The 23,182-nt window shown below is 41.6% G+C and overlaps 2 protein-coding genes across 2 annotated transcripts; one reads left to right on the top strand and one right to left on the bottom strand.

The window, feature by feature from the left end:
- Positions 1-896: 896 nt before the first annotated feature.
- LOC121184720 (RNA-binding protein MEX3B-like) lies at positions 897-9,469 on the top strand. The gene is made up of 5 exons (XM_041042550.1): positions 897-1,700; positions 2,908-3,146; positions 3,333-3,378; positions 4,345-5,087; positions 5,514-9,469. Exons 1-5 carry the CDS (start codon positions 1,064-1,066, stop codon positions 5,925-5,927), a joined length of 2,079 nt encoding a protein of 692 aa, XP_040898484.1. The 5' UTR covers positions 897-1,063; the 3' UTR covers positions 5,928-9,469.
- Positions 9,470-11,084: 1,615 nt separating this feature from the next.
- Positions 11,085-21,263, bottom strand: LOC121184484 (mothers against decapentaplegic homolog 4). Its single transcript, XM_041042165.1, has 10 exons — positions 21,005-21,263; positions 18,553-18,971; positions 18,102-18,276; positions 17,466-17,720; positions 17,054-17,161; positions 16,886-16,936; positions 16,229-16,412; positions 15,840-16,008; positions 15,298-15,436; positions 11,085-14,688 (listed from the first exon to the last, which is right to left on the bottom strand). Exons 2-10 carry the CDS (start codon positions 18,790-18,792, stop codon positions 14,477-14,479), a joined length of 1,533 nt encoding a protein of 510 aa, XP_040898099.1. The 5' UTR covers positions 18,793-18,971; positions 21,005-21,263; the 3' UTR covers positions 11,085-14,476.
- Between the last annotated feature and the right edge of the window lie 1,919 nt (positions 21,264-23,182).

The following is a 23,182-nucleotide window of genomic DNA, read 5'->3' on the forward strand; positions in this document are numbered from 1 at the left end:
AATAGTTTATTCTAGTAAGGTAAAAATGTATAAAAAAATTATAATTGTAGATAAAAAAAAAATTCCAGGCTAATGGGGGCCCACAACATTTTGGGACCCTAGGTACTCATTTCCACTATTCCTGTCACTGCTAAAACCGTGATTACAGTAGCAAAATACCCAACACTAACCCTTATGAAATGACTGATTTACAATACACTCTGGGATTATTGTGGACAGCTGAGAACAGTGCTTACCAAAAGCAGCAATACAAGTCCTAAAGCAGTGGTCAACTGTGATTTTCTCTCTCTTCTCTTCCATGTAGTCTATCAAACACCCGAGGATAGACCTGGCTGTCCTGGTGTACTCCCACCTCTGTTTGAGCCTGAGATGCCACTGGTCTAGCAGACTGCATAGAAGATGGTTGTTGCCACCACAAAGTCATTGAAAATCTGCATTGTCAGAGTTCTCCAGCATGTTATTTGAGTTGTTTGTAAGAATGGATAACATCTGTATCAACTCCCTGAAAGCTTGATCTTTTGACTGCTCCTTCCTAGGAGTTGTGGTCAAGTTGTGGTCCTACCCAGTTGTTTTCAAACTAGTATTTTGCTGCAAATAGAGACCATGCAGCCACGGTAGTTGATAAACTAACATAAGCCTTCAATCTAAGCTTACTTATCTGCTTGTTATCTTTTGATATCTCCTGGTGCATGTCTGTGTTTTGGCCTCAATGAATTTACTCCCGCAGTTCGTGTGTAACCCATGGCAGCAGGGCACCTGTAGATGTATATCATAATAAATAATTATATGATCATGGCTCTCCATCCCTGCATGGTGCGTGCTGGGTGTGTCTTCTTTACAGTTGCGGCTGACCCCAAAAACAAAGTCTCGCGTGAAAAAGAAATGTGAGATCACAGTGTAGGGAGGGCTGCATGGGGAGCTGAAAAGACAAAACAAAAGCCACATTTCAACCAACAGGCGCTGGTCGCTTTTTATTTTTTGTAAACCAAAACAAATTTGATTCAGTATTCATATCGATTTCTGTTTAACGGCAATATTAAAAAAAAAAAAAAAACATTGCATCATGCCCAGTAGCACGTCTTTGCTGGAGGCCGACGAGGGAGAGTCCGAGGTCCCACCGCTGCTAGTGCACGCTTTCGCCGGTATGGGCCTTGATGAGCACCACGGCACCCAGAGCCAGACTCTCGAGCAAGGCGATGAAAACCTCTCCTTTCACCACCTCCACCAGCTCCCCCCGGTTTCTCATTTAAACCTCATCGGTACGGTGCTAGACTTGAAGCCCCTGCCTATGCATCGGCCGCCCTCGGGAGATGAAGTGAACACAACGCCAGCGCCCGAGGACGAAGAGCCGGAGGTTATAGCCGCCGTCGACTCCTCGGGTTGCACCGGGTTGCTAGCGCAGGCCCAGCGCCACCATCACCTCCCTTCGGGGCCGGGTGGCTCCGTGGTGCCGTCCAGGATGGAGCCGTCGCACGTCGAGACGGTCTTGTTGTACAACGGAGACGAGCAGGATGATACCGGGGTCGGCGGCAGCGCCCTACCACCAGCTAGCAGCATGGCGATGCTGCCGTCCGGTGTGTACGGGGAGTCGGGCTACGAGGCCGAACCCTCGCTGTTGAGTCGGCGAAAGAGCGTCAACACGACCGAGTGCGTGGCTGTGCCGAGCTCCGAGCACGTCGCGGAAATTGTGGGCAGGCAGGGTGAGTCGCCGTTGTTTGTCGGATGGTTTTAGTTGGATTCACGAGCTAAAGTTGCTAAGGGGAGTTGGGATGAAACTTGGTGGAAAGATAGCTCGGGCAGCTGTAAAGTACGCAAAATAAGATATAAACGATAGTAAAAATGGAACCGCATATATATAAATTAAAGAAATAGGTATGGACACACACGTTAGAATACCAGTCAAACGAAAATTTACAATAAAACGTGTTGCTAAGTTGTAGCTTACTTACTGTGAGCGGTAACGTAAGCCAAATGGTAACTTATTGTTGTCAACCGCAGTAGCATTGATGGCCGCATAAATGCCCGCTATTTTACATAATCGTTATAAAAAGTTACAATCTTTTGATATAGGACGCCGCTTGGTTGTGTCTAGAGTAAGCATTAAAATGATCTGTAATTAACTCAAACTATCATTTAGCGTGTTCACCTACAACAGTTAACGTTAGCTTCAAACCAGCTAGCTTAGCACCCCTCATAACTGGGTCAACATCACCCTCGCCCAATACCCTCAACAAAAGTTTACATCACAAGTTTTACATCAACCAGCAGACCCCACCATGTCCTCTCGCTTTGACAGCTCGTCTGTACTATGAGTGTTTTGACTGTGCTTCGCTGACAGTGAGCCTGTCCCCAGCCGTGCCGTGTCGTGCTAAAACCAAGCTTGGCTTTGTCTCGGAGGAGAACATGAAGAGCAGTGTGGTGGTCACCATTGCTTTGCCACATCAGCTGTAGGTTATAGTTAGCTTCGTGACATTCCCAAGGCGTCCGAGATAAACTAAACACGACTGTCTTCTCTTAGATATAACGCTTTTAACTGGTTTTATACATTGACTTTACATAACTCAATGGTGTAGGATTGGGAGAGTGATATTGTCGCGTTTCAGACCAGTTGGGGGAGGGTGCACACACTGCAGTGTTGACAACAACAGGAAATGGCTCTGGTAATGATGTTGGACTCTCAACCACAGCTGAAAGGAATATTTAATTTATAAGCTATCCAACTCTTAAATGGCATTAGTGACTGGAAACTTAAATTGCATGTGCAATGATCTTTTATTAGTTCAATTAGGAGATAGTGAGTATCAAAGTTTAGTAATAGTTGTATGTAATGTAATGTAGTACATATTTAATTGGAAATAATCCAACTTCCCCATCTTTCCTTGTATCCCTTTAATTTGCCTCCAACAGGCTGTAAGATTAAGGCACTTCGAGCCAAAACCAACACTTACATTAAGACACCAGTGAGGGGCGAGCAGCCGGTCTTTGTCGTGACAGGGCGCAAAGAAGATGTGGCCATGGCTAAGAGGGAGATCCTGTCTGCAGCCGAGCACTTCTCCCTTATCAGAGCCTCTCGAAACAAGACAGGACCGCTGTCTGCTGTGACTGGTCCAGGGACTCCCACTCTACCTGGACAGACGACCATTCAGGTCAGTAAGCGCGTGATTATGAGCCACAGTGGTGTTCCGTGTTAAAGACATGGCACAGACATTCTTGTGAAGTGAACCACATTAAGTGTTGTGTATGTTACCATCTAAGTACATTTGTTTTATGTTATTGTTTGTGTGTAGCATTCAAAGTGTGTATTTTTACCGTGTGTCCTTTCAACCCTACAGGTGCGGGTACCCTATCGTGTTGTTGGGCTGGTTGTGGGTCCCAAAGGTGGGTCTTTAAGTTATTCAGATAAATGTTGTTTGCTCCAGTAGCTGGACTTGTTGTAAAGAGCGATCATAGGATTTATGCTTTGTATTTGTTTCAATAGTGATTTTTAGCACAAATGGGAAAACAACAATATTGAGCGATACTGGCAAACACGAATATGGTGTGCTCCAACATACACCAACAAAGCCAAATTGTAATTTAAGACAAATGATTTGTTTTACATGATGGAAGAACAATATGAGTATTTACAGTATAGCAATATATTTAAATGTGTTTAAATGAAAGGTGTGTGGGGGGTGGGAAACCTCAACTCCAAAAAAGGGGTTCTCAAAGAGTTTTTATATCCTCAGCTCTGCCCCAGAAGGTCTTTAACCCATTGCCCTGTTGACATTACCACCTCAGTGTCAGGAAGCCCTGGGGTTGATTTGTAAATTGCACCGCAGAAGTTCTCAACCATGTGCCATTAGGCTGGAGGGGGTAACAAGTCAAAATGACAACAAATTTGAAAAGAGTTAGGAAACACCGTGCCACACACAGAAGTAAGAGGCGGCATGGTGTTTTAGTTATCAGTATTCAGTGTTCAATATTCAGGCACAAGAAATGAAGTAAAAGGGGTCTTGATACTTGACCATTAATTGTGGAGCATTCTTTTTGTGAGTGGAGTCCAGAATTTGTTTCTGTTCTTCTTTTTGTTAATGGTTACCACTGAGCCATGTATTAAAAGAAAATGTGACACATCTGTTCTTTTAATATATATTGTGTTAACTTTTGAAAAGATTAGTACTGTAGACTGAAACTCACAGTGTTGTGGTTAGGTGGCATGTGCTTTAGCCAGTTGAGTCACACAGCAGTCTGCACACAGACAGTCAATCTATACAATACAAATTGACACTGATGTGGGACCAGAGCAGTTATTTAAAAATTGTGTTCAACTGACAATTTTTTTGGTCTGGTTATATCTTTCAGGGGCAACCATCAAACGCATTCAGCAACAGACACACACCTACATCGTGACTCCGAGTCGAGACAAAGAGCCTGTGTTTGAGGTCACCGGGATGCCGGAGAACGTGGACCGGGCGAGGGAGGAGATAGAGGCGCACATCGCCCTCCGCACTGGAACCTGTGGGGGTATTGAGACTCCAGGTGTAGACAACAATGACTTTCAGTTCAACGGGACAGACGTGAGCTTCGAGAGTTCTGCAGCACCAGTCGGGTTGGGGGAGGCTGGGTGGCTTCATACAGGTGCATCGTCACCGGGTGGTGGTGGTGGTGGTGGTGGCTTGCTGCCAGTGAGCATCAACGGTACTCAGCGAATCAATAGCAATATAAACAGTGGTGTCAGGATGTCTTCCACCTACCGCAATGACAGCTCCAGTTCCCTGGGCAGCGGCTCCAGTTCAGCTGATTCTTTCTATGGCAGCGGGAATGGTAATCGCTTGGCAGATTTCAACCCGACCTCTCCGTTTAATGCCAATGCTAACAACAACAACAACATTAATGCTGGCAGTACAACTTTATGGTTTGGCGAGAACCTTCTTCCTGTGGGGTCTGAGGAGCTGGTCAGCCTGGGAGGTGGAGGCTCCTCCTCAGGGTTTGACCCATTAACCATCTCCACTGCCCAAGCCTCGCTCCCTGCCGCACAGCCACACATCTGGAGCCCGTTTGTGGACCACCAGCCCCTCCAGGCCTTTGATGTTCTTCAGTCTCAGGTAGGTGAAATTCAACAGACATTAAGGAATCATACCATAGTTAAGAGCAATTTAGGTGTGAGCTTTTGTCTTTGATTGTAGAAATTCTGCGTTGGGTGTTTTGGTATGAAATTTGAAGTATTGTTCTTACAATTCTGAATCCACCAAAATGGTTGTTTCTCTTAGAAAGCAATCTGTTATTTGTTTTACTAATTGTATGTTCAATCTGAGAATCAGCAAAACACAAGAAGTCTACCTGATTAGCATGTGGCTCTTTATCACAGTTACTACTGTGATTACAGATGCAAAGAAAACACTAAGGTCCTTTTTTTTTTAATATTCATGTTGACAAGAGGCATGTGATTTGAGTCTTAAACATAATATTTTAAGATGCTATATTTCTTATGATCATAGTCATCTAATGACTGTTGTCATCATTGTTTCCAGACCAGTCAACCTGGGACGCCCCGGCTCTCTCCAACCTTCTCTGGGACGGAAGCCTTGGAGCACCCTCATGCCCAGCGTGTTCACCGAGGCCCCTTTGGCTCAGCTGGGACCCTTGATGCCCACAGGTTCCCCTCTTACAGCTCGGCCTTCTCCTCTTCCAGTGAAAGCACCGCCTCCTCTTCCTCCCCTCCTGAATCCTCCCTCTCCTTTCGACCGGGGCTCGGGTCAGCGGCAGGGAGAGGACAGGAGATATGTATGCACTGTATGGATAACCAGGTGATCGCTGCCTTGGTTCCCTGCGGCCATAACCTCTTCTGTCTAGATTGTGCCACCCAGATATGCCAGGGTCCAGAAGCTGTGTGCCCTGTGTGCACGTCCCCGGTCACACAGGCCATTCAGCTCCGCAACATGTGATTTTTTTTTTAATCCATTTACCTTGATGGCTGATGAGGGATCGGCCTCCCCAACACTACCAATTCATAATGTGTGTGTGGGGGAAATTACAAAACTGACCCCAAATCAGTGTCTAAGGTGTGTCCTCACCCCAGTTTTGTCCAAGCTGGTGTTGACAAAGGTGAGGAAGAATAGGTGAATAAGGAATGATCTGTATTTAGGGCATGGGTTTGAGTCTTCAGCCCATTCATGTGCCTGCTATTGTGAAGTCTTCTTCCTTGATTGATTGAGTGATCAATGGGAGGGTTGGAAGCCCTCTATGTAGCATCGGGTGGGGTGGGAAGGGATATATCTATATATTTTTTTCTCATCATAATTTTCGTTTTGCATTTTCTTCTCCCTGAAACATCTAGTTATCAGTTTTTGCCTACCTATATTTTACTGATTTTTTTTTAAAAGTCCTTTGAACTCTTAGAAATCTATATTGAACTCCATTAGATACACAATGTTTTTTTTTGTCTACATCTCAAAAGTTTTTTAAAAACTTTTGCTGCTACAGTTGTTTTTATGTGCTGAAATGTGGCCCAACTCCTTTGCCTCTCAATTATTGTGCTCATGGCAGGAAACTGAGGAAAAAAAAAAAGAGGTGAGCATGTTTACATATAGTGAGTCCCACGTATGAATATGCATAAATTAATAGTATTCCCCTTGTTACCACAGCATTCGAATGCCTACCACAGTAAACTGGATATGGACACACTGCATTATCCTGGCAAATGCCACTCTATCCAAGATAATTTGCATTGTTATAATCAGGCTATAAAAGTGTATCTATGCTACTTTAAAAAGGATATGATGTTTACATGCTCAAAATTATAAATCAGAATTTTTGATAATTGCTGATATTACCAGCATATTGATACACATGTAAACACACCCACAGAGTGTTTTTAAACCAAGTGGTCACTCCCCAGTGGCACCCTCTTGTTGCCACAGGTTTCTTTCTTTACCAGACTGGAACCAACAAGTGGGTAACTCCTTTTTGTAGAGTACCAGGATGTTGCGCTACTTCAGTATCGCCACGTTGCTTTCCATTTCTACTTAAAAGAGAAAAAAAACTGTTTACGGTAAACTTGTGCCTAATTCTGTTCTGAGTAAACAAAAACAAACAACTGGTTCAGCAGACACACCGTGTTGCTCTGTCTTAAAACAAACTTGTGGCCTTTTTGGAAAGCCTGTAATTAACTGACAACACTATCAACAAATCCAGATCTTGGCTTGAAAGAACACAAGCTGACAGACTGAAGTCTTAATGTATTTGTCTAAGTTCAATCTCTTAAACGCATCTCGGTGGAACAAAGATTATATCACAGGGATGTTCTCTTTTGCTTATTTTGTTGAGCCTTTCACAAGTATTTACCACCTACTGTTTTATCTTTTTAATGCAGAACACTCCCATTTTCATATTTTTTCCTCTCGCTTTATTTTATTTTTTTTATTCTTTTATATCTCGATTACATCCTGGTTTGGGAAACCATGTGCTGGTTTTCAGCCAGGAAGAAATGCACAGCTTGTACCTTTGGTAACATTCCTCCTCCCCTGTATTGCAGTTACTTTTGTAAATGGTATAAGTTTGGCCAATTAATACTTGATCCTCACCTGGGAGCCAAAAAAGATGAGATTCTGTCAAACTATACTGTGAAGACAGATGTAATCTGGAACAAATCCCCGTACTGTACAGACAGGCTGCTGACTTTTCAGCCATCTCAGTCGTGTCCTTTTCTTTCACTTGAATGTTCTTTCCCTTGGATTGCTCCACCCTGTGGCCATCTCGTCACAGCCATTTTGTGTCCTTGTTGGTAAGCAGTCCGCAAAATAATTCCATTGGGATGCAAAATTTGAGATGGCGCACCCCCTCCCCCCCAAATCACTTTACTGTTTTTATTTAATCCCATGTTTCATCTACCAGGCCTATGCAAAAATCGTCTCAGTATCCTCCAGTAGCTACTGGAGGAAGCACTAGATAAATTAAACTCCCTGGGTTTTATTTACAGATCTCAAACAATTTTTGGACTTAAACTCCTGGACAGACATATCCCTTATGTGTTTTTTTCCTACTACATTTCAGTCGGGGTTAACCTTCATTACCTGCTTTAATGCACTGAAGAGATGTTTCAATGGTACACACTTTGCTTCTTATGTTTCATCGGCTCCTTCTGCTATTGTCCTGTGCCCAGCTAAGCACAGCCTTCCCCATACCTTATCACACTATTGACTGGTTGGGACTCCAGACACATTCAGATTTTTCGTTTGTTTGCTTGTGCATCTGTCCACTCTTCTTCCTGGAAAGTGAAGAAAAGGTACAAATTGGTGGAAATCATCTCAAATCTTAGCTTTAAACACCAGTGTTTCTTCAGACTTTGTTTTACAGGATTGAATGAGTTGATGGACTTTTCAAAGGTGAACCAGCTGGAATGATTTCATCTTGGAGTGTGCCGACACTACATAAGGTCAATACTGTTGCTTTACTGCGTGGACTCTGGACCTCAGTCCCCCTTGCATTCCAGCTGTGAACAGTATTTGGGAGTTATTTCATCGCTTAGCCCTGTTTCTTAAATATCTTCTCTTACATGGATCTTTGAGCTTTCTTGGGGAAATGGAACCAAATGTGTCCCAAAAGTGCAAAAAACCCATCTGCTTCTGCTCCCTCGGGTCTTCTATCCGTCCTTTTATTTTACTTCTCGCAGCTCTACAAAGGGTCGATCTCTCTTTGCTCTCTTTCTCTCTCTGAGGGAATGCAATACACTGTCAGCCCTCAGTTTGACATGAATCTATTGACATTTTTGTGTGTATGTATTATATAATATTACTGTTAATGACTGATAAATATACAGAACTTATTTTTATTTTGTTACATTTCATATATATACATAAATATATCTATATTAAAATGTTTACAATAAGATTTTTTAATTCTTTTTTTTTTTTTTTTTTTTACTTTTCTCTGAGTGATAAAGTGAATGAAGAGTTGGAAACTGAGAAATGTTGCAGAAGAGTGTCAATGCTATCTGCTTGTAGTCTAGTTATTAGTTTACAGTATTGATGATAATAGTATTGATAGCTGCCGTTTAACCTAGTGGAAAATGGAATGTGCATCACGAGCATGTCTTCATAATGTACCGCCAATGTAAAACATCACACTGCAACTGTAAAAAGGCCAAGGATTCAAGCTGCCTGTCATGTCTGTACGCCACCAAATTAAGAACGGTATACTGTAAAACGTATCTTAGATTATCTATATATAAATACATATGTTGTTAAGCTGTACCAACAGTTCAAAGTATTTGCTAATTTTACTACACTTTTGTTATGTATATGTGGGGGGAGTCTTATGGCATATAAATTCTTCAAATTGAGTCAGGAGTTTAAAAGCAGACTATATTTTATAACGGCCTTTTAAGTTATTGCGGCCAAAGCACTGATATTATATATTTGCTGTAAAGAGAATTTAAGAGTTTTATTTTTCTGATATTAAAGTTACTTAATAAAGACTGTTTCATTTAAAGCCATGTCGGACTACTGTGATTCTTTATGTAAAGTGTTTTAATGTCTGTACGTTCATATTCTGCAGGTTCCTCATGTTGTGATTTGCAATATCAGAATTTCCGCTTCCTTGTTCCGACATGTTTAACTAATAAAAATCAACTCCATACTTATGACCCATGCCTGAGCATGTGAGAGCCCTGAAGGACTTGCACATTTATCTTCAATTTGCAAACCACAATCGCGTGTGATGCTGGCATCATTTCGATCTGCTTGTAAAGTGTGCTTGTGAAACAGGCCCCCGGTTCTGATTGTGGTTCTTTTGGACACAGTTCCTACCACAAGAAAGTCCCTGTGGGCAAAAAGTACCTTTTTAACTGCTGCCGAATTATTTGTTGAACAACAATACAAGGTGTGGCACCCACCACGCTGTGTGGTTAGAATTGAAATTATTTTACCACCTGACTGCACTGAACTAAACTGAGGCAGCTAAATGGAATTCAGCCATCAACGTGTGGGTTTACCATGAGTGTGTGGAGAGAGTACGGTGTTCCCCTTGTGTTTGTGGTTTAAAGTTGAGTAAACTCTCTGAACTTCACACACATGGCCTAAGAATGGTGCTGGGTTCTAACAGTTTTTACCTGGGGCCGCTTTAAATTTAAATTTTTACTTACTTTTTCTTGAGTCAGATTTTGAATGCAGGACTTTTACTTGTATTAAAGTATTATGAGCACTTCTTCCAACACCGGTCTTTACTGGTTTTTAATCCAATGTGATATTATTAAAACAGATGTTTGGACTTCACTAAACGGTGAAAAGCACCTGGTCGGGCTGCTCTCTTGAACTGTTTATCCACACACACAGGTGCTTTCTATTTGGTGCCTGATTAGACCTCATGTCAGGCCTCAGCTTGAGGGTGTACACACACAAACACACACACACTGTGTTCATCACTCTCCTCCTGTACCTGTTAAAGCAGAGGTGTCCAAACTGTTCCACAAAGGGCCATGTGGCTGCAGGTTTTTGTTCCAACCAAGCAGCAGCACACCAGACTTGACTCATTTAATCAACTGATCTCAGTCTTCAGACAGTTGATTGGTTGGAACAAAGACCTGCAGCCACACGGCCCTTTGTGGAACAGTTTCGACACCTCTGTGTTAAGGTGACACCTTTACACATTCTAACAGGTCATAGCAGGAAAAAGCACAGATGTATTTAATAACATTAATGATGGAATTATTTAAGTACATGGATTCACTGACATTCATATCACATTTCCGTTAGTGCTCCCAAGCTGTATGGATTGCAATTAATCAATTACCGTGACCGTGAACCAGACAAGCGGCAGAAAACTGATGGATGGATTAACCAAATAAATTTTAATAATAAACACAGGTTAATTTAAGTTCTTGATAAATTCTGGACTTGCTGTTTATGATTGAATGAGCTTATTAGTCAGCTCAGTAGTGTCAATGTTTGCCGCAGGTCTGATGTCTGTGGCATCAACATGTCAGTTGAGTTTAGTAACTTCATGTAATTCCCAACTTGAACCTGAGCAGAGGTGTTATCAGAATAATTGAAAACAGGTTTGTGCAGTTTAACATCCTCCTTTTAAATACAAGTGTTCTAGCTAATAGTTCTAGCTAAGTTCTACTAATTTCATCCCTGTAAACACGTTACCTTGTTGAGAAAATGAACACCACTTAGAGAATATCAGGCCATGTTTAATTATAGACTCTCACATAAGAAATACAAGTAAAATTTATATCTGCAATCTGTCATAGTAGTCAACATCAACTCGTTTGAGCTGTGTCTTTAGGCTCCTATAATAACTGCAAATAATATAAAAACATCTGTCCACTTTAAAGCACAACAGAGTATAACACATTATTTCTCCAGACAGAAGTAAGCATCAGTAACATATCAGAAAATATCCTGTCTCTTGCCATTCCATCAATCAGGTGCGTAATTATGTGAATAAATCCCAAAGTTTTACTTTTTTAATCCCTGATATGGGATAAACTTTTTTTTTTTAACAATCCTCTTCAAATTATAGTGAAACAATCAAAAATGTGACAGAGAGGGGACAAAGCAACCCTCTGCCAAGCTTTGCTAAATCAACTGGATACCGGTGTTGATAATATCCTGTGAAAAAAAAAAAAAGACCCCAAAATTCAACTTAACCTTGAACAAATCCAATTAGTATTTATGCATTTCAGCAGCAACCTGCCAAAATAGCATTGTTTAAAAAAAGAAACAAAACATACCTGTGTAGGGACAAAGTACAAATTGATTTTTTTTAAAAAGTAATGTAGCTGTGTTACCAGATTATCAGAAAGAACATAATGTATGGCAGTTTGGCGTGAAAAATATTGAGCATGAACACGTCTGTGAGTCTCAAAATGAGGAGAATAATGAAATTTATATTCCCAAATCAATGTGTGTAATCTACAAGAAAAGCCTTTAAAAACAGTGTAACAGAGAGGATCACATGCAGTGCGGGGCTGAGGAGAGCACTCATGCTGAAATCCAATTATTTCTGTGTGTCAAACCTCCACCTGTTTGAACACTGCAGAGAGGGAAAATATTTACTTTCAAAGAGAGGCTGATAATAACTCAAGGAGTTGCTGTGCTTATTCAAAATTAAGTCTTGGGTGACAAATTGTCTTTTTTAGGAGCTTTGCTCTAAAAAGTTGAATTTATATAATTGCGACTATGTCGCTTCCCTCTCTGCTGTTCTCAGAAAGCAGCAACACACAACACACCCGTGTACAGCAGGTGCTGGTTTTTTTTCTCCTCGTAGTCCAGTTTCCCCCTGTAATGCAGGGAAAGTGAAGTACTATATTTCAAATAGGGGGTAGAGATAAAGGGGTCTATTTGCCCTTAGAATTCATGCAAACATTGACATGCATTTCAAAAACAAAGTTATTTACATGGATTAAAAAGAAAAAAATGCAAATCAAAAAGAAAAAGACAACTCAGAAGCCAAATAAATCCCTACAGATGTGTGTAAATGTCTATAGAGTGAAAGGTCAAAAAACAAAGGTGTCTTAGTGTTACAGACGTTTTCAAAACAAATGCATCACAATGTTGCCTCTGCTCACAATCCTACACAAAATATACACCAACCTATTCACTCCCTTATTATTATATCGCAGGACAACCACCTCAAAATAAGAGTTATTTAATTAAAATCAAGGAAAAAAAGTAAAGTGCTAAAAATATATAATGCAATTAATAAAAGTAACAAAAATAAAAACCAAGAAAATATATCAATATTGCTGGGAAACTGTTTTATACTCTCTCATCTTAGTCAGTAAACTATACACAAGAGACCTGGATCAAGTAGTATATGAGTGGGCTGCAAGTCATAGGATATTTAAGTATAACCATTCTCATCTAGTGTGTAGAGACTGTTGGGTGTGCTCAATAAAACTGAAATGAATACAAATGAAAGTAATTACCATTTAAATTAATTAAAGAAGCCTCCATATTAAAGTAACTGGAGCAAAGTCCAGCAGCAGTCTGGACTTGTGGCTCCCATGATCATACTAGACTTAAACTATGTATTTGGTTTGCCGTGACATGGATCAACCCTGCTCATCGTGCTGAGATTAAATCTCACACATCGAACATCAGCTGTCTGCCTCTTACTTCAATCTTATTGAACCAGAAGCATCCCAACTGTTTTCTTTTCTGCTCTCAGCGGGACAGTGAGAAAAGGCAAGAGGGGAATTCACGGAAAGTGTATGAGATTCATCCTTTGTGGCAGCATAAAAGAGGGCATTTTCCAAAACAGTAACCATACCTGAAACAGATAGTGGACAGTGCCCAGTGATGAGTGATCGCCTGTATGAGCATCTTGCCATCATTGTTTTATTGTTGTTGTTTAATTGACTGGGAAATTATAAAATCACAGTAAGTCAGTAAAGACAGATATACCACCAATGGGTAATTTAACTTTGTATGTCGTGATGCTGTGACACCCAAAAAACAACCTGCATTAGTGTAGCTATGATGGGTAAAGAAGGATATTCTCAACCGAGTGTTTTGCTCCACATTCTGTGTAATGTGGGGGGGATTTGTCACTGGACACCCACCAGACACACCCCTGCAACTATCTTTTAAAGGCCAAACCCGTAGTTTGGCAATACCTGATCTAGAAAAGTCCCTACACTTGACCTGTTTCAGTTCAGAGGCTTGAGAGTCTGCTTTAGGCATGGTGCATGTCCTTTCATTCTCTGTGACATTCCTGGATGGTGGTGAGTGTCTGGCATGACCTGATCCAGCTGGGTGGTCCCCAATGCTGTCCAGCGGCTGAAAGGCAGCGATCAGCATGATGCCGAGCAGTTGTCCTTCCAGTTCAGAGTGCTGCTGCTTTTCTATTCAGCCTGACGGTCGACTCAACTTGCCTGTAATCCCTGGTGTAAAACAGTCTGTAACAGCTTCAAAGAAAACCGACAACAGAAAACCAGCAGTACTCTGGTGTCCAGACACTGGGTATGAGAACCTCTGCGCATGGCATCTCATCCCACAGCTGCACAGCTCTCACATATTCTTGTATTGTTCAGTGAATCTAATGCCTGTCAGTAGTTGGTGGTTGTGGATTCCTGGGACGCTGAGTATTTGAGTACATTCCAGTTTAATGGGATCTGCAGGTCATCTATGTGCATGTTGTAATGCTTTATAATTGTAGTTACTTGTGACATGTTTTTTCTAGTCCTACAGTTCACCATTCCAGTCATCACAAACCAAAGCCATCTATCAAAAATATAGATAAACATATGTTTAATATACGGCTTTGGTGTTACTGGATTTTGTGTTACTCTTGCTCGAAAAGCAAAAGTAGGGGCCACAGTGCACAAAGGTGCCTTAAACACACCTGACTAAGTATTTTTTCACATGGGACAGCACCAGTGTCACTGCTTTACAGCTCTTTCACTGGCTTCTCCACCCAAAACAGTTCACTGAGGAAGACTATCCATCGCCACTGTATGTTGCAGTGTGATGCTGCGGTTATTAAGACCTCAGTCCAGGGGTTGTGGGTCTGCTATAGGCATAGTGTGCAGAACCTCATCCAGTAACTGCAGAGCTCTGTGCAGGTGGATCTCGATCCAGCATGGGGTCTCCTTGATGCTCTGGCGGGGGTAGTCGGGTCCCCATCCCTTAACGAAACTCATCCTGAGGATACACAGCCTTCGGAGGTCGTCCACCCCGATACCGGCTGCTGCTGACAGACCTGAGAGGACGGGAGGACAAGGAGTGACAGTCAGGTCAGTGTGGTGCTGCATGTGCGTGACAAACTCAACACCAGATGTGCTATTCATTCAAATTTGAATATTATTCAATTACATGAATACAATGCATAAGAAACAAATTGTGAATTCATGTGATTCCTATTAACTACAATTGAAACGATTAGTAGATTATTTGATTCGTCAGTTAATTTGTAACAATCATAGTAATTTATTAGTAGTTTCACTGGTTCCAGCTTCTCAAATGTTCATATTTGCTGGTTTTCCTGGACTTTGATGAGACTAAACTGAATATAGACCAAATGAATAATCAAGGGAGATTAACTGATAATGAAAATAGGTGCAGCTCTACTCTGAACCATATGTTCCCAAGTAAAAACACAGTGTGTGAAAGTAACAACTTGAGAACAACTTGAGCAGTTCTTTGTTTAATTCATCTGTAAGTACACAGCTCACACTCACCACTCACTGGCAGTAAAATCTACCATCTAACTTATCGTCATAAGCCTTACTGACAGCTGGAATCACTGCCACGCTGCCTCTACCTCCCACTGTCTCTATGCGCATCTGTATTTTCAGTTGCTGTATCTTACTAATAGCTGGAGCGATCCCTCCTACTGATCCAGGTCCAGGAATATTTCCAGCCACAGCTGCTGCTTGGGCTGCTGCTGCTGCTTGAGCTGTAGCAGCTTGCTGTTGCATCTGTCTGTGGCACTGCCGAAGGTCAAACACCTGGCAGGAGAGATGAGACTTTAAATACTGTACATTCAGCAGCAATTAGCCCCCTGCACGAGAGAAATGTAAATACCAACTCAGGTTGCCAGTCAGGGAGGAGCCCAGCTAGAGCAGGGCTGTGTGAGGATGTACGAACATGATTAGTTCAAATGAGAAACACGAGTGGAAAAGAGGGTAAAGACGGATGGGAAACATTTTTTATGTGGAACACACAGTAAAAGTTCAATGTGAAGAAGGTGCAGAATGATGGGATGGAAAGGGATGTCTGCAGTTTGGGCTCTGCAGTTTCCCAAGACACAAACAAACATTTTATGAAATGTCAGCCTTGAGCAGTATCCTCTTATTACAGTCCAGCAAGTTCATTACAGAATTATGTGCGGAGTGAAACCCTCATCCTTGCCTTGATGTAAGCACTGGGGTAGATTTTGTGAACGGCGTCTCCAGGGGCTCGGCCTGCCTCTCTGTCCAGGTAGTAGCTCTGGACAAAGACTGCGTGGTCACTGAGGCATCGCACCCACACATCTCCCTCACCTTTACACTCCAGCTGGACACCTTTACCAATGTGAAGCCTGCGAGAGAGGAAGGAGTAAAGTAAGAAAAAAAGCAAACAGGAAACAAATGTAAATGAGAACAGTTGCCCAAAATGTTTTCCAGGTGATGGTGAAGGTGATGAACTGGCAGATATTATTTGACAACGAGCAACACCTAAAAATATCAAGTGTTAATACACAAAGTATGCTAGCAGGCTTATTTCAGTTCATTCTTTGAGTTGTTACTCGCGTCACCTACCTTGCTCTCTCGATAGCCTCGGTGCGGTGTACATTACTGAGCTGGCCCAGACAGAACCTGTCTCCTCCCGAAGGGTCGACGTAGCCGTCCACTGTCACGATGGGGCAAGAAGAGGGCACTTTAAAGGTCTCCCCGACTTGAACGTCCATCTCAAAATAGGCAATGGAGCACCAGTAATCAGGAGCTGAAACAAAGGCAAGAACCTGATGTTATATATAAGAAACAAAAGAAACATGAGCAACATTTCACATTTATGAAAGTGTGATGACTAATCAACAATACTTCAATCAATCAATTTGTTTCATTATGAAAGCTGAAGTACTAAAAGCGACAGTGTTTTTGATGAACTGAGAAGCTGTTTCAACACTAAAGGTGTTTGTACATTTGCCAAAAAGTTAAATAAGAAGCAGTCTAACTGAGCATTTAATGCCGATTATATCTGTTTCACATCTTTAGCGGCAGCTGAAAGGGGCAACGCTGTGTTTAGCAAAGATGAATGATAGCCAACAACAGCAGGACTTTGTGATTAATCTTACAGTGGATAAAAATGGGAAAGGAAGGATGCATTGTTTGTCAAATCTATTCACAAGTTTTGTAATACAGCGGGTCTGAAAGTTTGGTCCAGGGTTTATGCACCTGAGGGTTGTGTGTTCTCACCTGGATGATTGGATATAGGAGGCTGAAAGGCGAGCTCATTATGCACTGGCCCTGAAAGGAACAAAGAGCAGTGGTGGTGGTGAGCACCTACTTTTAAAGAAATACATTTGTGATTTTTTTTTTTTTTACATGGACTAACTTTCAGCTACAGTAACAGAGTGTACTTACAGTAATGTGTCGGATGTGGCATAGGAGGGTGGTGCTGTAGATGACCATTGGTGTGGTGGGGTATGTTTGGGGTGAAACTGCTGTTCCTGGACCAGGTGGAGCTGGCACCTGAGGAGAAAAGTTGATCAGAAGTCAGAGATCGACAGATGGATGATTAAAGCATACAAACTCACAAGTGCGCTGTCGCGGTTGCCTTCACAAACACACACAGCAACAATTCACAAAACAGAAGCAGAAAAGTGATTTCAAGTAAATGTGTCTAAAGCTATTCTCTTTATGAACTCTTTATGAACTGTTTAAAATGACACAATAAAGTCTTTAGCTGTCAATTACAGACACTTATCGCATGCAGAAACATACGAAGACCTCAGAACAAACATGGACACACAAATTAATTACAACTGTATCTTACTGCCTGATCCAGCAGCAATGGCAGGGAAGGATGACGCTGAGGCAGAGGTGGAGGCCTCAGCGGGTGGGAGCAGGTTTGGGGTTGCAAATGGTTCAGAGGGGGCCGGGCGGCTGCTAGATGGGGGGTGCTGGATAGTCTGGATGGAGTGCCCTCCCTCGATGGAGGGCAGACTCTGCTGTCCATCAAAATCATACTCATCCTTAACGATCAGCCCTGAGCTGGTTCCAGAGTTGGTCAGGGTCAGTCCTGATAAGTCTGTGGGCCAAGGAAATAAAGACGTGGAAAGAGGTTACTGAAAGTAGAAACTTTTAATCCGCATTGCTAATGCATATCCCAGGTGGGCTGGACAAGAACTACATCTAACTCTACATGTTTTAGCACTTAAACTACAAGGAGGAGGAAACTGGTGCAAGAAAACACAAGTGTTTACATCAGTTTCTTCCTTTCAAAGCAGTTTTTGGTCTTAGTTCACTTCAGCACACTATGACAAACAGAGAACTGAAACTTTGAGGCACAAATTTTAGAGTTTCTTACAGCTCTGTTTATTTTCAGAGGCTTCTATTGACCCCCCCCGCCCCCAGGCTTTTTAATATATTTTTTTTAATTCCTAACTGAAATCCTCTTCCTGTTACTCACCAATGCTAGGAGACACCACCCTCTCATAGTGATAGGGGTTGACACACACACTGTCACACTTGAGGTCAAAGGCAAACTGGCAGTATTTGACGTGCTTCAGTTCATTCTTATGCAGGTCAGGCCACCGCCACAGCCGGGCATAGATTACATGAGGGAACCCTTTACGTCCTGCCACCTGGGAACAACAACACAGAGAGACACACACAGGGAAACACAGTTAATTCATCTGTAAACTCTCTGTCCGTACAGCTGAGGTCAAACATAGTGTAAAGTCAATTACTGGAAGGAACTGACTTTGAATTTGATGGACAGGTTACTGTAGGTGTAAAGGACTAGAAAATGATCTCCAAGCATTAACAAATGTATTATTTACCTGAGTTTGTAAAAACCAAATAGCACTAATGTATCTGCATGTGTTAAATGAATAATCCATGCGGTTGTATTGTCCTACCTGCAGCCGTCCATCAAGTGTCCTCTGAATGGTCACACACTTGCTGGGATGGGCTCCGTTGGTGGTGATAGCTGTGATGAGGGAGTCAAGCTCGTCTTTTTTCTCCTTCAGCTTTTTAACCAGGCTCTCGATGGCCCGCTTGGCAAACGTCTCGCTCTCACCACCCTGTCTATGACACATCAGGCTGTGCACAATGCTCAGGCAAGCATCGTTGCTGGTGGGTGTGTTGGTGATAGACATCTTGATGCTTTTTTTTTTTTTTAATCTCTGATTGCAATTTCTGAGAATATGTGTGTTGTCAACAGTTTCACATCATCAGGAAGCTGAAGCAGAGATGATCTTCAACGGGGTCAAGAAAAAGCAATTGAGCTGCACTACAGGCAGATGACAAACCTCTCAGAATCAGAAGGAGATAAGATCTGAAAAGAGAAGAAAACAGGCAAGCTTCTGATGAAACTGTTCAAAGAAATGTTGTATAATGTTAAACTTAGAAGTCTTTCTAATGTTCTGTTAACCTCCACAAACTAATGACCACAAAGGTGAATCAACACCATTTTAAAACATTTATTAATTGAATATTACAGCCTACATGAAAGATTGCAAGGATTTAGGTATTTATTGTAGGACTCTTGTATAAGATAATGTAGGCTAGAGATAGGTGAATCTAATAAGCTGACAAAAGCGAGCAGAGTTGACTGAGCTAGTTCATCCAAAAACTGGCAGGAAACCTCTACACTTTTTTTTGAGTAGAGGCATTCAAAAGGGAACTGCTCCTACATTTATTTGACAGTTTTAGTTCCTTGCTATTTTACAAATTAAGATTTTAGCAAAATATTAAAAAGAGCTTATAGAAGCTAATGTTTTGCAAAAAGTACATCTATTCTATATACAAGAACAGCTGAAATGAGCAATCGATTAGAAAAACTTTGCAACTACTCTGATAATCATCAAGTTATTTTTCAAGCAATAATGCCAAGTCTGTTAAGGTTTCAGTTTTCCAAGTTTTTGCTGCTTTTCTGGGACTACTGATTTAGGCAAAACAATCTAGGTATTTTTACTTTCGATACTTTAAATAAATTTTCCTGCATACTATTACATGAGGAGGATTTTAAATGGCAGACCCTGACTTGTGATGGAGTATATTTACAGTGTGACATGAGCACTTTTTTAGTAAGGGATCTGGATACTTCTTCCACAACTGTTTTGAGTCTGGCTGGCAGGAGGCATGAACCACAAACTAACGTTTTAACGAAGTTATTAGTTGTGAAATAATAACGGCAGCCTACCTGTGACTTAATGGCATGAAGGAGCAGCATTTTTTACATTTGCAGGCGAGTTTAGAAAAACACGCAATACTATATTCTAGAATAAATATACAGTCCAAGTTCTCGTCTCTCCCTCGCTAGCTAGCGGCGCCACTCTGGCTGCCGTTAGTTCAGGAAATTGCATGAAGTTACTGCAAACGTACAAAACTAACCGTAAGTAAGCGCTTATTGCCTTCAAAATAAAAGCGAAATGTGTTAATGGCAAGAAGGCAAACACCCTTACAAAGTGTACTTCATTGTAGACACGCTGATATATATATATGACACCTAATGCCACGTGTAAGGCAGAGAAAGGGCAATTCCGACTCTGTGGTATCAATAGGAAAGTTGCAAACCTACAACAGAGCGGAAGGACAGCTGAGAGTATAATAGGGACTCTACTCATCCTCCAGCATCACCAGTGTTGCAAACTTCCAGTCCACTCTTCCTCTTCTTGAGTCATACAAGCTGCACACTGTATTTTAAAACCTCTCAGAGCTCTCAAAGAGACAAACACATCAGCATCAGATCATTTGTTTTGTCCCTTAATATTTGAGGAAAATATGAAATAGCAATTATGTAAATTTCACATTTTTTCATTTTTTTTAAGACATTATGAAAGTCAGTGCCACTTTTAAGGAGAAGTGCCAAACATTTCATGGTTCCACCTTTTCAAATGAGAGCATTTGATCACTTACTCTGACATATATGATATGAAAGTCATTATCTTTTGGGCTGCCTGAACTATTTTGAAGCATATACCTTTAGCTGCTCTTTCAGGTGTTCTGAGGTCCAACAACGTGCATTGCCACACAAGTACGATTTTATTTTGAAGACCGTAAGCGGAAATTTAATATGTTATTGGAATAACTTGACGCCGGACTGGTTAGCTACCTGCTACCAAAAACATCAGCTAGCACCGATGACTGTTGATAGCAAATTTGCTAACATAGCATGCTACTATTAGGTTAGCTGGGTGTTTATCATAGCCAGTTCCACTGCACAAAAACGTGTTAACCATTTTCTTTAATAGCAAGCAGCAGATAATTTTGTACAACCTTGAAAAATACTAGTTGGTAAGTGGTTGCTGTGTAGTTTCAAATTGCAGACTAATTAAAGCAATGTAAACAGCTAGCACTTTACGCTACCTGGAGTTAGCTGGTGTGGCAGCTAGCGAGAGAACCCTGCCTCTGTCCCAAGTTCCCGTGCCAGCGGTGGAGCTGTGCAGATCCTGTGTACCTCCTGGATTATCCTCAGAAATGTCACCAAGTGTTTACATAACCGTGGTGTAAAAACGTCCTGGTCCGCAAGCTGTTGCCTTACATCCCCAGAACTAAAGCGCAGATGAAGCCAGAGTCAAATCTCAGATTTCGTGTCAAGTCTCGACCCACTTCACTCACTTCACACCGTTCCCGTCGATGGCGCTTTGCGCATGCGTAACATGTAAGGGGTTGTAAAGTGTTCATGATTTTAGATACTTACATATAACTTAATTAGCGCACGAATAATATGACTGTAACACTAATTTGAGCCTTCCATGTGTTGTCTTATGTTTTGTCTATGTTAGCAGTTGGTCTAGACTTCGTTCTAATGACAAGCATTGCCATCTTGCCATCAGTTCAATACATTTGAATGATTTATCATAATTTAATTAATTTAACAGGACACAGCTGCCATGAAGCAGAACTGAGCATGCAAATAATGCAACTTGTGCTCATCCTCTCTGGCCAGGTGCGACAGGTGAGTCTTCATGTTCTGAACCACAAGTAGCTGTGGACCTGAAGCACAGTCAGGATGTCCTGGGGCAGTACAGAGGCAGGGGGACTGTGTGATACCACCAGGTTGCTCCTCTCTGCCAGTAAACATTCTGTTTCCAGCCAATGGCAACTACATTTGCATGGTGTTTTAATCAACTTGTTATATATGTGTTCTTAGCGGTGATCTAATTATCCCTCAAGAACATATTTAAAATGGATACTGATTTACAAACTAAATAAGTGACTCGGTTGAAAACTAACATTAATTAAAAACATAGAAATAGGACTGTGTTGCCAAAAAGAAGATGCAATTTTAAGTATAACCTCTGGTCTGTTTATAGAAAGAAAATAATGATGAGCTAACCTGTGACAGCACTGTGTGGGTGTCTCTCCTGCAGCATTACCATGTAGCGCTGGTTCATGTGTTTGAACACTCGGTCCTGCAAGACCTGCTGTTCTCTGTCCAAACTCTGTGAGGCCTGGGAGAACTGATGGAAATGGACAGAACAAAAGGTCAGATGCTACAAACCCTCAAACCAGAAAGTCTTTTGTGTATGGTAATCATTTTCCATGCATATAAACTGCTCTAAAGCACAAGTTAGATGCATTGTTGCCTGATAAAACCTGTAATATACCAATAAACCAAACTGGGTTTCACTTTCAGTCTCTCCACATTGATCTCTATCTCCTGAGATCAAGTCCGGACACACTCCAGCTGAGTGTGTCCGGAAGTTTGAAGGGCACACTGCAATGCTGCCAAGCAAACCTACACCACTGATCAACAACTGCCAATACATTACGAATCAAAGGTATGTTAGGCCAAATTTGTGACTTTCTAGATTGTACTGTTTGATTTTGGTAGGAAACATTTGGAGACATCAGAAGGAGCTCCACCTTAATGAGGTGATTACAGTATCAAAGATGTGTAACAACAGTCACAATCCCGGTTCTGGTTCCCATTTGTGAGCGACAGGGGGCTTCTAGCCACACTGTTGTCTACCCTGGTATCGTAATGTCAGGTGAACTTTACTGAGGTGACAGATATTTAGCCTGAGGTGGATTTTCTTTGTAGAGAAATGAGCTGCAGTTCTGTTTATCTGTGTCCAGCTTTATGCAGAATCGATTATGGATTTTTATCCATGCTTTGTAGGCCATTTTTTTTAATCCTGTCCTGGACTTAACAAATCAACCAGTGTCAGCTGATCTAACTACAAATACCATGCAGCTTCCACGGACCTCAGTTATACCACAGAATTATTTTGTGCTAGTGTTTAACAACTGTGAACATGGGACCCTCAGCAGAAGGAAATACTGAAGTTTGAGTTTACTGTATTTATGACATAGTAAAACATGACAGTTTTATTTTAGCTGCGACACCACAGCTTCTCTTTTCACAGATTATTTTATCCTCTGTGGTTAACGAGGTGCTAATTAGTGAAGTGAAATCATCTGCTCTGATGTTTAGTTGGAATGAGAAGTTGACACTTTATTCTCAGTGGCACTTTCATTTTACCCTCTCTCCATTAATGAGAGTACAAAAGCATGCTTACACACACACACACACACACA

This window comes from Toxotes jaculatrix, chromosome 7, assembly GCF_017976425.1.
Source record: "Toxotes jaculatrix isolate fToxJac2 chromosome 7, fToxJac2.pri, whole genome shotgun sequence".
NCBI classification, from domain to species: Eukaryota; Metazoa; Chordata; class Actinopteri; family Toxotidae; genus Toxotes; species Toxotes jaculatrix.